The sequence below is a fragment of the Magallana gigas genome, chromosome 8, assembly GCF_963853765.1.
Source record: "Magallana gigas chromosome 8, xbMagGiga1.1, whole genome shotgun sequence".
Taxonomy (NCBI): Eukaryota; Metazoa; Mollusca; class Bivalvia; order Ostreida; family Ostreidae; genus Magallana; species Magallana gigas.
The window spans coordinates 48,319,430-48,332,200 of NC_088860.1; the positions used below are offsets into that span (position 1 = coordinate 48,319,430).

At 37.5% G+C, this 12,771-nt stretch overlaps 2 protein-coding genes across 2 annotated transcripts in view; one reads left to right on the forward strand and one right to left on the reverse strand.

Annotated features, from left to right (window-relative positions):
* Positions 1 to 628: 628 nt before the first annotated feature.
* On the reverse strand, positions 629 to 2,681 carry LOC105327286 (transmembrane protein 254). The gene is made up of 4 exons (XM_011427648.4): positions 2,527 to 2,681; positions 1,882 to 1,982; positions 1,300 to 1,359; positions 629 to 741 (listed from the first exon to the last, which is right to left on the reverse strand). Exons 1-4 carry the CDS (start codon positions 2,602 to 2,604, stop codon positions 630 to 632), a joined length of 351 nt encoding a protein of 116 aa, XP_011425950.3. The 5' UTR covers positions 2,605 to 2,681; the 3' UTR covers position 629.
* Positions 2,682 to 6,165: 3,484 nt separating this feature from the next.
* The window catches only part of LOC105327283 (TSC22 domain family protein 1), a 36,638-nt gene continuing 30,032 nt past the window's right edge, over positions 6,166 to 12,771 (forward strand). Inside the window, exon 1 of the mRNA XM_011427647.4 lies at positions 6,166 to 7,864. Within this exon, the coding sequence (XP_011425949.3) occupies positions 6,408 to 7,864 (1,457 nt within the window). The 5' untranslated portion in view covers positions 6,166 to 6,407. The remainder of the gene's footprint in view (positions 7,865 to 12,771) is intronic.

Genomic DNA, 12,771 nt, shown 5'->3' on the forward strand with positions numbered 1-12,771 from the left:
GGATTAGGATCTAAATCATTATAATCCGAGACTGAAACCTTTGTGGGACTGTCATCACAAGAAGTGCATGGAGACCAGTGCAACTTAGCTGTAAAAAAACAAAACAACAAATGCATTTTTTTGTATAAATTAACAATTTTTTATATTAGATACAAGTACCTGGTAATTACATTTCACCTTAGTGACATATATTCTTCTAAACAACCATTCATCAATATTCGTAAAATAATCAAAACATTCTGCTTACACTCTCTTAAATATGGATGAATTGATGCTTCATATGTTATGTACAAAATATGAGGTACTTGATTGGAATTTTTTTCTTCAGATTAGGGTGTAATACATGATGTTTCATTAAGAGAACATATTAACAAAATTTTGGCCATAAATTAAAGCAGAATATATGCCAATGTATCCATGCAATCCAATTCAATAATGGAGGCAATCAATTTGAATTTTCAAGCCAACCAATCATAAAGCAATTAGTCTAAGATAAATTAATTTGGTCTGCTAGATGGTCGTCTGCTGCAGACCGCTGCTCCTGATTTGACAGTAAACAGGTTTAGGTCTAGAATTGATTGTACTGCAGCAGTGAACTCCTCCAAGGAGTGAAATTTTCCCAGAAGGCATCAGTTGGATTTGACATTTTTGACTTTGTTCAAACGAAGGAAGGAAGCAAATCCAAAGACAAAAGTCTGTAGGCACCACTTCATGGTCGCAGAGGTGCTCAGGTGTTTATCTCTGAAGATAAAGAGAACTTTATATTACATCATGTGATAACAAAAATTTTCGTGGGGATTTAATTTTGTTTGTTTAACATGCAAATATTGTAATTCAATGGAATTGAAATTTGATGTTTCAAAAATGATTTTTTGAAAACATAACCAATATACAATTTTGGGTTGAGTTTTTTTTCATCAATGTAAATAATGAAAACAGAATGCACAAACTTATTTCTGCTTTACAGTATTCAGTAAATTATATGGAATTATGATAAGTTTTAACATAAATGTTTCATCATGATACCACAGGGATGAAGAGTTCCATTCACAAGGTCATGTTTCTTTAATAAAGTATTTTCTAAACCAATCTCATTATGAAATTCAGAATCAGAATATAGGTAACATATATACATGTATATATTAAACATTTAAAAACACAGTCTGACATATTTGAATAATGTTAATTATATTAAAATCTTTAAATATTTAATATCCTCTGGCACATTGTAGAAAATGTTTCCTCAATTTAGCTAACATGCAACATTAATATCCTAGCTTTAGATTGTAGCGTACTTACCCGCATACTTTGATGGAGTACAGAGCCTCTGCTACATGAATCGCTATGGTTCCATAAAACCTGTAGAAGCACAGAAAATATCATCAACACTTAATTTACTGTAGTCCACATCTTTGATGTTTACTCCAAGTTAATCCTTCAGGCATGTAGCATCGATTTTGAAAGTGGGGAACCAGACTCAATCAAAAAATCTTGACAGGCAACCCCCCCCCCCAAAAAAAACAACTTTCCAAAATCATCCAAATCCTAATCCGGGAGGAGTGGGGGGTGGTGGGGGGGGGGGATGGGGGAGGGGGGGGGGGGGGAGCTGGCGTAGTATATCTATAACTTCAATTTTACTATTCATTTCCTTATTTTCATTCCAGTTTTTTACATTCTCCCAAAAAAAGGGGGGGGGGGGGGACAACTTCATGATAATGAAGAATGAAGTTTTTTATATGTGAATTTAAGAAAATATGTTGCTTCGAGAAAAAGTCCTTCTAAGTGTGAACAACAATAAATCCCTGGGCTTCTATGTGAAGTTCAGTTGAATTTTTTCAGCCTACCAGTACTCTTAGTACTTTGATTTGTTTTTTTACCTACATGTTTCTGATTAGTGTTGGGTATGTTTTTCCTAGATAAGTACCAAGCTGGCCCAGTGGTCCAAAAATCCACGGAATTCCATCGGGGTCATAATGTGACCACTAAAAATAAACAACAGATTTCTGAATAACGGTAGCATAGTGTTACGCAGAGAGAGAGAGAGAGAGAGAGAGAGAGAGAGAGAGAGAGGAGGACGCTAAAAAAATGACTGTTAAATGTTGCTTCTCTTTTTCTCATGGAAATTGGAATCAGTGAATATATATTCAACTATATGTAACAAGATATTCTTTCTGTTTTATCGGTTTATAATACGATAATACGTATATATTTTGTTGACAATTTTATTAATTTTGATTCATCATGTTCATCACTAGATCTGCATTCACTAAATCACATTGAACTTGCAGATGCCTAAGTTAACTTTGACACAACATGGTTGTCATTTCCATTAGCCATAAAAGGAAAGCCTATCCTGTGATCAGGTTGTGAACACTTAGCCAAATATGTGCAGCACAACAAAGTGAAAGCAAACACCCCCCCCCCCCCCCCCCCCTCAACACACACATTTTTTTAACAACATCTATTACTATATTGAGCGTATATTTATCAGACCTGTTCACTATTTTAATTAATGAAATTACTTACAGTTAATACTGCTAAGCCTGACCCTATTAAAATTGCCCAGCCAACGTGCACAAATCGAAAGTAGTTCGGATCCGCCATTTCCGTCTGTCTAACCTTTGCCTCATTACAGAAACCCGGTCAATGGGACAAAGGTCACAGCTACAGCTCTATTCAAAAAATTTAGGCAATTATCCGATTGTATGGGGAATCGGGAAAAAAATAGAATAAATCGATGGGGGCAGGGCATTTTTTGTCCAGGGCTGGAGATTAAAATACTGTCTTTACAGTGGTAACAGAAACCCCTTCAGATAATGAGGGACATTCCAAATGAGTCGTCACGGGTCATGCGTGTACCGCTTTATAGGCCTTGTCCCTTGTCCCCACCCCCACACTCTGCCACTTCAGGGTAAATGAGATGGGTCATGATGTAGACATGTATGATGTACAGCTAACAATATTAAGAACACGAAGTAGGCCTATTAATTCAATTGATAACTAAAATATATTGATATAGGCCTACAGGTCTATAACCGGCCAGAAAGATATTTATTTACAGATTTTGTGTTCATATTATTAAACATCTTTTTTATTATTTATAAATGGATAATTAAAAAAAAAACAGTTTTGCATTATTCAGAGATCAGCTAACTCTACTGTAGTCTGTTCTAATATATTTTTGCAGCACATTTGGGCGATTTTTATTGAAAATACACATGCCTGTGAAAGAAGTGCAATTGAAATATACATGAAATAGAAAATTTCCAAGATATATTCATTTGCACGTTATCATTTTCCACCCAGAAAAATTTACATGAACGCAAAACAATTAAATTTCTTACTGAGATTTATAATGGGTGATGTTTGACATCTTTTTTGACATCTGTACATGTACATGTATTTTTAACGTTGTCATCCGGGTCTGTTGCAATACAAAATACCCGTAGATATAACATTTTTTAGCCGTTTATTGAAACCTGATAAGCTAACTGGGCGTTTCAAAGAAAAAAGCTTGGACATTTTTCATATTTTTGAATAAGGATCGTTTGAACCCTCGAGTATTTATAAATATCTAGTAATTAAGCAAAATCGAGAATAATGAATCGATAATATCTTTGGACGGTGTATAATTAAAAAAAAAAGATTGACGAACAGCTATAAACTCCATCATTACTTTCATTGATGTGGGGTAGATTTTATTAGCTTATAATACATGTACATATTGCGTAACTGTTGATATAAATGACATATGAACGTTTATCTGTAGGACAAATTGTCTCTGATATATAGTATATGTAAGTAATACGTTTTATCAACTGTCTTGCATGTCTACAGGTGAGTTTTCCAGATGTTGATTTATTAATAAACAATACAATAATCCAAAAAAAATTTCTTAAAGCTGCTTGGTCCGATTTTATATCAAATTTTATGCACGCTTTTAAACGATGGCTATACTTAGTATATGTATAATAATAGACATTGCAGTAGTTTTACCCGTCAATTATGCCAAATTTCAATGAAGAAAAATTCGTACAAAATTTGCTAACAAAACAAACGACATTAAAGGGTATCCCGTTATTTCGCCTCATGTTAAATTTCACCCCTGGCGACGAGACGGGTATGATTGTATTACGACTTTGACGTCGCTTTAAATAAAGGTCGAAATGATCAGACAAATAACAAATAAACATGTGTACGTTTTTTTCGCTACTATTTCTAAAGTCTGCTTTCTTTACAATCGATGCATAGCATGCGGGTTGAATAACCCCAATCATTCGGGGGACGAAACCAAGCGGTTTCCTTTTCTAAACATTCCCGTGATGCATTTTGGTTTGTTTTTTCGTTTGCCCAAAGAGAAATTATTTTTATTTACTTTGAATATTTCTAACTTTGAAAGGAGACTGATTCTGGTGGTGTAAATAGGAGAAAGTCCATAACTTTCGAAGATAAATGATTTGTATGGAAAAAATGTTGATACTGTAATTACAAAAAAAATCGGACCAAGCAGCTTTAACAAATTGGGCGGGAAAAAACAAGTTTATATATGTTTGATTTTTTTAATACACCGGCAAAACATGAAGTCGGTAAATTACCGAAACTTATAGGACATCAGTATTATTTTTACTTTTATTAACTAACCATAGCACAGCTAGCACAGTAATCTGTTATAAGTTGTTATAACATTTAGTAATTTGTTGTAGGGTTATTGAGTGTTTAACTTCGTATAAAAAAAATACTACTATGTTATAACAAATTTGATAAGTTTTGTATATCTCAATAGCCTAGTATAGTATTATATAGTTAGTATATACGTCCCTGATAATATCTGGTAATAAATTATCTGTAATACAATATATATACATCCTTGATTCTATCCACCAATGATGGCAAGTATAACGGTGGATATTAAGATCTGATTAAGATTTTGTAAGATTAACACTGATTAACGGTAGTCATTTTATCTTGATAATCTTAATATAAACCCATATTCAAGGTCCCCTATCCCACTCTTTCTCGCAGCAGACATTTTTCTTTTTACAAAATAAAAAAATGAAGCCCCCCCCCCATTTTTTTTATTTTAGAAGCAAGTATGACTAATGGAAGTGAAAATAAGAAAACAGTGAACAGTGAAATCGAAGCTAAGGGAATTAATAGCAGCCCCCTCCCATCAGCCCACTGAGGATCTGTGCGAATTATTACCGAGCGCAGCGAGAGGCGGGCGAAGCCCGCCTCGCGAAGCGAGGATTAATGGTAACACGTATATATAAGAAAATCAGTGAAAAATGAAAGTTGAATCAGGGGTACTAAGGCCAAAAAAAATTTCTTCCAGCCCTGGGCGCCGCCATATTGGCAGCCATTTTGTTTTTAAAAAGTTAGTTCGATCATTGATTGACTGGCACTTATCGATGTTTATTGCCCCTAAATTCGATTAAATAAGTTCCAGTGTTTCAATAGAAGGTAATTTGAATTAAAAGAAATTAAAAAGGAAACCAGATAAGTTTTAATAGCGCTTCAATTATGAAACACGACTTGTTCTATGTATGTCTTATCAAAATATCAGATGGAAAATAAAAACATTAACGTCAAGGAACTGATCTTTTTGATACTGAATAAAGTATTCAATTTTATTACATTGGCATTCATATGAATTAAATTGATGAACAATAAAAGAAGAAATTTAAAAAAATCGGAATCGCGTAACTCTCTTCGGTTATTTCCGAAGACAAAACTTGAACGTTATACGTCTGAAATATGACGTCATAATGTAGACTGAGCACGCGACGTTTAGTTTAACTTTGACGAATGATTTGAGTAGGCAACCATGCTAGCGGATCCTACTTTTTGCGTTTTAAATAGATTTTATCTGCACTGTGTTAAATCTGCGCTCGGTCCAACGGTCACACCGTTTACATATTAACCTTGGATATAGCAAGGATGTCAAAGAAAAAATGATCATAAGGACCTCCAGTCACGACCGTACTTTCATTATAAAAGAACACGTGTTCATAATATTGAAATTTGAATAAACATGTTTCATATTTTCATAAAAATAATTTTTCAAATACATTTTAATTCAGTAAGTAGTTACGACAATGTACGTATGTACACGACTACCCACAAATTAGTGTCAAATGAGGTCATGAATGAATTTTTCTAGGTTAGTTTTCGTGTGACGTCACTTCCCATCATTCGTAGCTGCTCATGGCCGCCGTCGTTGAAGAAGGTGAGGTGTAGACATACAACTTGTTTTATGTGATAAGAATCGGGGAGTTATACTTATGGATTCAAAACAATTTTCGTGACAAATATAACAATGGAAAAATTATATCAGAGACTGTGTCTGTCATGGGGTACTCAATTTAACGAGAGAGAACTGTCTTTTGCACGGGTTTGAAGTCTGAAAAATGGCATCCAATTCTGATAAAATGGCCGTGACAGTGGATAACCATACGAATACTCCAGTTAACGAGCACACTGAGACCGACGTTAAAGTAGTGGTGGCTACAAGTAAGGTTGTCTCGGACGGAGTTCACAAAAAGAAGACATTTAAGATCACAAGTATCACCAAGAACCGAGGTGGAAGTAGCGAGGCCCCGATTGGGGAACTGGATGGGGACTCGTTAGAGGATTTGGATGAGACCGTGGAGAGTCACACGGAGGACGCGAGTTCTGAAATTCTGGATGGGTCAAAGTATGAGGATGTGGGGGAACAGAGTCCCCTAGAGGACAATAATTTCTCAACAGAAGCTGAGCTTGAGGCAGGGAAAGAGCCCAAGGAGCACACTGTCACAAGGTTTAAGGTTGTCAAGGTAGAGACCAAGGAACCGTTTCGCAGGGGGCGATGGACGTGTCGTGACTCTCTGGACACCCCCGCCGTGTCCGAAGGAAGCGACACAAAAATCAGTTTTAAGGACAAGGAGAAAACCAATTCTGGCAACTCGAGTGCGTGCAGTTCTGTTCACTATGATTATGGTCAGGACGACCCTTCCAAAAATCCACTACATACTGGTCACACGTTGAATCAAGTGAACGATCAGTTGAATGAAGTGCTACAGAATCAACCCACTGGACTAGTTATGAATCAGAATCCCGTCAATGTCCACATGACACAGACGGGTCAGTTAGTTTGGAGCGACGGTACGCAAATGCCGCAGTCGTCGATTAATCTCGCTCACTCGTACGGGATGCATCCGAATCCCTCCAATCCCAACATGAATCAGATGCACAAACTTTTATATGGTGTACCAACAATGAGTGATCAAGCAACTTTGCAATCCTATATAAATGCCATGAACATAAGTGTTACAGGGGCCTCCAACTTTGCCCCTACAAACCAGTCGGTGGTGAGTGTAAGTCAGGGTCCCGCTCAGCAACAGTCAGTGTCAGTACAAGCCATACAGAATGGACACCATGGGCACATACACAATTCTAATGCCCCTGTGATAACCTCCCTTCCAAACAGCATTAATGTCTCTGCCGGTGGTGACAAAGACTATACTCAACAACCGACAAACATTCACCCACAGACTTCTCTGAACCCCAGTAATGATGTATACAGTGTTCCCCAAATAGCGCCCACGAGTCAAATTCATTCCCCCGGGGAATACCAGGAGGTCAAAGTGTCTGAAAGTCCAAATGTAGTACCCAGTAATTTACCCATCAACATGTCAGCTAGTCAGTCTCAAACGGATCAAGTTGCCAAAGCCAGTGAAAACATATCAGAGGGCGTCCCCACAGACCCACAGAGCCAGAGGGAGGGTGAGGAGCTGGGGAACCCCTCCCTGACCCCAATATTGACCGAGTCTGCTGTGGCTGAAGCTGTAGGCAGCATTGCTAGTCCAACGAAAGAAGACGCAGAGAGGTGAGTCACCTTTGATTTTACATAGGTGTACACAAACCCTGGCATGTGTGGGGTTTTTTTGGGAGGGGGGGGAGGTCAGTGGCAAGTGCTTGGACCACCTTTAATAAATTATCTGTCCTCAGACATGTGATTTGATGTGTTAATCTAAGTTTTGTAAATAATTTGAAAGCTTATCTTATTAAATAAAAAAAGTGGTATGCAAAAATCTGTATTTATTTTGAAAAATGAAAAAAAAAAAAAGTTAATGAGAATATCTTTAGTAGGGTACTTCTCGTCAAGTGGTCGAAGACGGACAATTCTTCAAAGGTGGTGCCTTAAAGCATCTGTTGTAGACTACAGCAAGGAGCCACTGACCTTAAATTAATGCCATAAGAAGTCATTTAGATTATTTGACAAATTATAATGTATTATGTTTTGAATGTATGCTCTATCTATCCAATAAGTTGAGTATAAGCAGCAGGAATGTCACCAACCAGTGAAGTAGTGTACTGGGGTTGTGTATGTTGTTTATGTTTGCTTGTTTACCATGGTTGTTGATGGAGTAGACCAGTAACAGGATAGGTGGTCACATACAGGATGCCCTGAGTTCACACACGCTGTAGGACTCAGTGGTCATTGATAAGAAAGTGCAGGCTGGGAGCTACCGAGTCTAACGTCAGTAGTGTATTGGTGTCAGTCACCATGTTCAGATCTCAACAGGTCATAGCACAGGATTACTGAGGCTTTATTAACTACATCTAATTTGTTATTAACATTAACAATATAAAGAGATATTCAAAAAATGAAGTAAATTGTAAATATTGTTTATGTAAAATCCCGAGGATGGGGATAGGGTAAGGGGGGTGGGGCGGTGGTGTGGGGTGGGATGTTGTCTGTATAATAGTCTGTAGATAAGTGGTGGTCTCGAACATGACAACTATACAGAATTTGCTCCTTCTATTTCAAATATTGTACAATTGAATGCATTGCTGTACATAATAAATGAATACATCGGACATGTTGGATAAGAAAATTATTTAACATTAATAATACATATTCACCAATGGAGAATTTCAAATGATGTAACAAAACATTAACACATGTTAGTGATGTTACATGTATTTCCTAGTGGCCTTTGAGTTGACTTGTTATAGTATAACCTCGGTAACATTGGTAACATTGTTGTTTTCTGTCCACCTGTCTGTCTGTGACTCCGTCTAACAGCAAAGAGTGTCCATTCGCATGCGTTCCAGCAACAATTATATATGCAATTTCAGAATAGCAATTTGATTCTTTAAATTAAGGTTATCAAGTTTTATGTTTTTTTTCTTTGCTAGAGGCAGTATTAAGTGAAAACAACTGCCAATTCCAAACCTATGTTCATAAAATCAAAATGCTTGATTTTGAACACTGGCAAAGTATCAATGCATAGGAACTTGTTTGAGTTCTGAACTTTCATACAGCAAACATGGTAATAGAGTATGTGTTGTAGTTTGTGTTTCTGTTCATTGTCCATCTATGGAACCTTCACCCTACAGGGTTTGAGTCCTTTCTATTTCCACAGTCCTGTGGCTTGCGACAATGATATGGGGTAGTGATGGTCATTCGTGGAAGAGCAGGTCATTTTCATTGGTTGTTCATGGACCTGTTCGTACATTATCTTGCATCTACCGCATTGTACGTTTACTCTGAACCTTACCAAGCTTAAACTGATATTAGGGGTGGATGACTTCCAAGAATAATCTCCCAAGTGAAATTTCCTACAAAATATCAACAACTAAATTTTTGAGCTTGTTTTGGAGTAATGTAATATAAGAATTCAGTCATCATGCAAATGTGATGTAGATTTTCTCCATATAGATGAGCACACCACTTATCTATAATTAGATCTGACTCAATAAATGATTGTGGTGTTGTTTGAGATGAGCAGGATGGGGGGGGGGTGTCGTAAAATACTTTCAGATAGCAATTGCAGAATCTTTGTCTGTATTTGATTATCTACAACTTAAAATTAATTAATTTAACTCTGAAGAAAGGATACATATATTTTCATGTATTTAATGGATTTGATGCTTAAAAGTTTGTGTTTTCCAATTTTGAATTGTGTGTATTTTACATATAAATCAAAGATAATTCAAGCTTATTGCTATATGTAAAGTCCATGGTTTGTGAAGTGAAATTTTACCAGCAGAATGATTCCCCGTCCGTTGATACGGTCTGTTGATTTAGGCCTGTCTCTTACACACAGAGTGTTCATGGTAAAAAGATCCACTGTTCTGTGGACAGGGACCGGTGGTTCTGACCTATTTTGATTCAAAATCAAAACGCTACATTCCTTTAACCACCAAGACGGGGAGTTTAAAATGCCAGGATTTTTTTCCCCCTTGTGTTTGGCCTCCTAAGCAGCGGTAGGTTTGACCTATATGAATATCTACACAATAGCCAAGTCTTGTTTGCATGGGTTTTTTGCATGCTGCCCTTAAACAAGAGTACAACGGGGTCAGGTCAGGTGAACCACTGTAACTGGAATTGACACTTAGAATTCCAAACCAGTGCCTGATTGGGTCTGATATTGATTACAATAGTATTGGTTTGTGATTTAGAGCCACTGGAACCTGTACTGCTGAAACTAGTCGTAGGAACTGGTGTTGGCCATAGCATTGACTTGTAGTACCAAGTTGCTGGCACTGGTTGTAATTAATTGTTGGGGGATTTCTCTCAGTTTGTCACTGACCTAACCTACATTGATTCTTAGTGGAGGGGGGACCCCTGGTAATCTGAATGGGGTTGACCAACTGTACAAAAATTTTGACCTGTTTCTATTCGCATGGAAAATGATCTTTTATTGGACATTTACTCCATTTAATAAGAATGGCATAGTATAGTTCACAGTTCATAATATCACCCCCCTAAATTCAATTTCAGCCAGGTGGCCTCAGCCCTCTGCCTCCTCTCCCCCCCCCCCCCCCCCCCCCTCCCACAGCAGGGCTCTGACCCCTGGATGATTTTCCAAATCAGTCCAGAGAAGGTAGTTTTCCCCAAAACCTAGATTAATTCCTGGCTCCATATTTCAAATATAAATCCGTTTAAGACTTTATTTTGTGCATGATAATATAGATTGCAGTTCTACTTGCCAATGGTTTTAATTTGAAGAATTTCAAGATATTTAGGGAGCTTATGATGTTCACAATGTACCTGTATTTTGTAGTCTATGTTTGAAGTGAATATGCATTATGATATGCTCTTCTGAACAGAAACCTCTCACATATATTCTACTTTACATTACAAGTTATGTCTTCTTCCTGCAGGTGATATATCAGAGTTTGCATAATGTTATTGGTGCACCAGATTAGAAGTTCATAAAGAACTAATGTAATGTGGGGAAACATTTCTGGTGAGAGTAATGTATTGTAGCATTACTAGCATATCCGTGATTCTTCATAAAGCTCTGATCAGCTGTAAAGTTGCGTAACTTCATGCGTTGCTATTTATGGGACCCCCACTAATAATAAAACAAAAAAAGACAGACATGAATTCATTATAACAAGATGTAAAAGTGCAAGATTGATATATATTATATCAGAAACCAAGGTTTACAATTAAATATTTGTATACAGCAATTGCCAATTATTTAGGACATAAATTAGCATCTCCTGCAAGCATGGGCTGATTCATCGTCTCCAAATCTGTGTCTCTACCATTTGTCTCTAAGTCATGTCTTACACATTCCGAGTCTCACGAGGTAGAGGTCTGTTATACAGTAACTGTTATTGTCCCCTTAGATATACATAGATACTGACACCATTCTTTGACAACAATTTAGATTCATATATAAATCTTAGTTCCATGCAAAAATCCTGTAAATGCCTAATTCAACATGAGGAATTAATATTCGCATAAAATTGCAAGACGTACATCTTTAGGATTCTTAAATCTTGGTTTATTTTTTTAACAGATTTATTCTAAATGAGATTGTATGAAAAGTTTGGTGTTCTCGTGATTTAATCCCAGAATTAGGTACCTGTTCAAAATAAGGAATCTACGATACAGTTTTTCCGAAAAGGGAATTGTTTCCAAAGGGAACAAACATGAGTTTTTGTTTGAGGACCTGTAAATTATTGGTTGGTAGAAGTGGCAGAAGTATTAATGATTTTGAATAGACTGTAACCAACACAAGCTTTGAATGGTTATAAAACAAAATCTCTCTCTTTAAACATGACAGTTTAAGGCACATGTCATCACCGTTAAAAAAAAAAAAATGAGAGAAGACCTAGGTGTTTGTACTTGATAACTCGTTTTGTGTGTGGCACCTGACACAAACGATAAGTGTTCTGTGGTCTATACCTGGGTAAAACTGGGTCAGCCCGTGATAAATCTGAATCTGTCCCCCTAGTATTACAGGGACAGGGTGTATATGGTCATTGTCCCACTGAGTCTTTTAGCCAATCAGGTTGGGCCCCAGGGGTGAGTCAGTACTGGTTATGTTTATCTGCCTGACACAAGCAGCACACAAGGAGAGGACTGGTGTGCATGTATAAAGTAATACTTACCTAGACAATAACCACCACCCCCCCCCCCCCCCCCCCCCCCCACCCAGCCAGCTATGAAGGATTTATAGACAAAACGATAAGTAGACTACCAGACCAAGTGTGTTCACCCCAATGCCGAATGGTCCCCATCGCTAAAGTGTTTCTTTACCAAATTGATTGACAGCAACAGAGCAACAGAACCCCTTTTCCCGTCCACCCCTTTACCCTCCTAACACCCTCTCCCCCTCCCTGAGCTCCACCTGCCAACCAACTAATCAATCCCCCTCCCTGACCTCCTCTACCTCCCCCCCCCCCCCCCCCCCCCCCAACCTTCCTACCAACCAAACAACCCCCCTCCCTGAAGCCAACATCCTACCAACCAAGCTCCCACACACACAA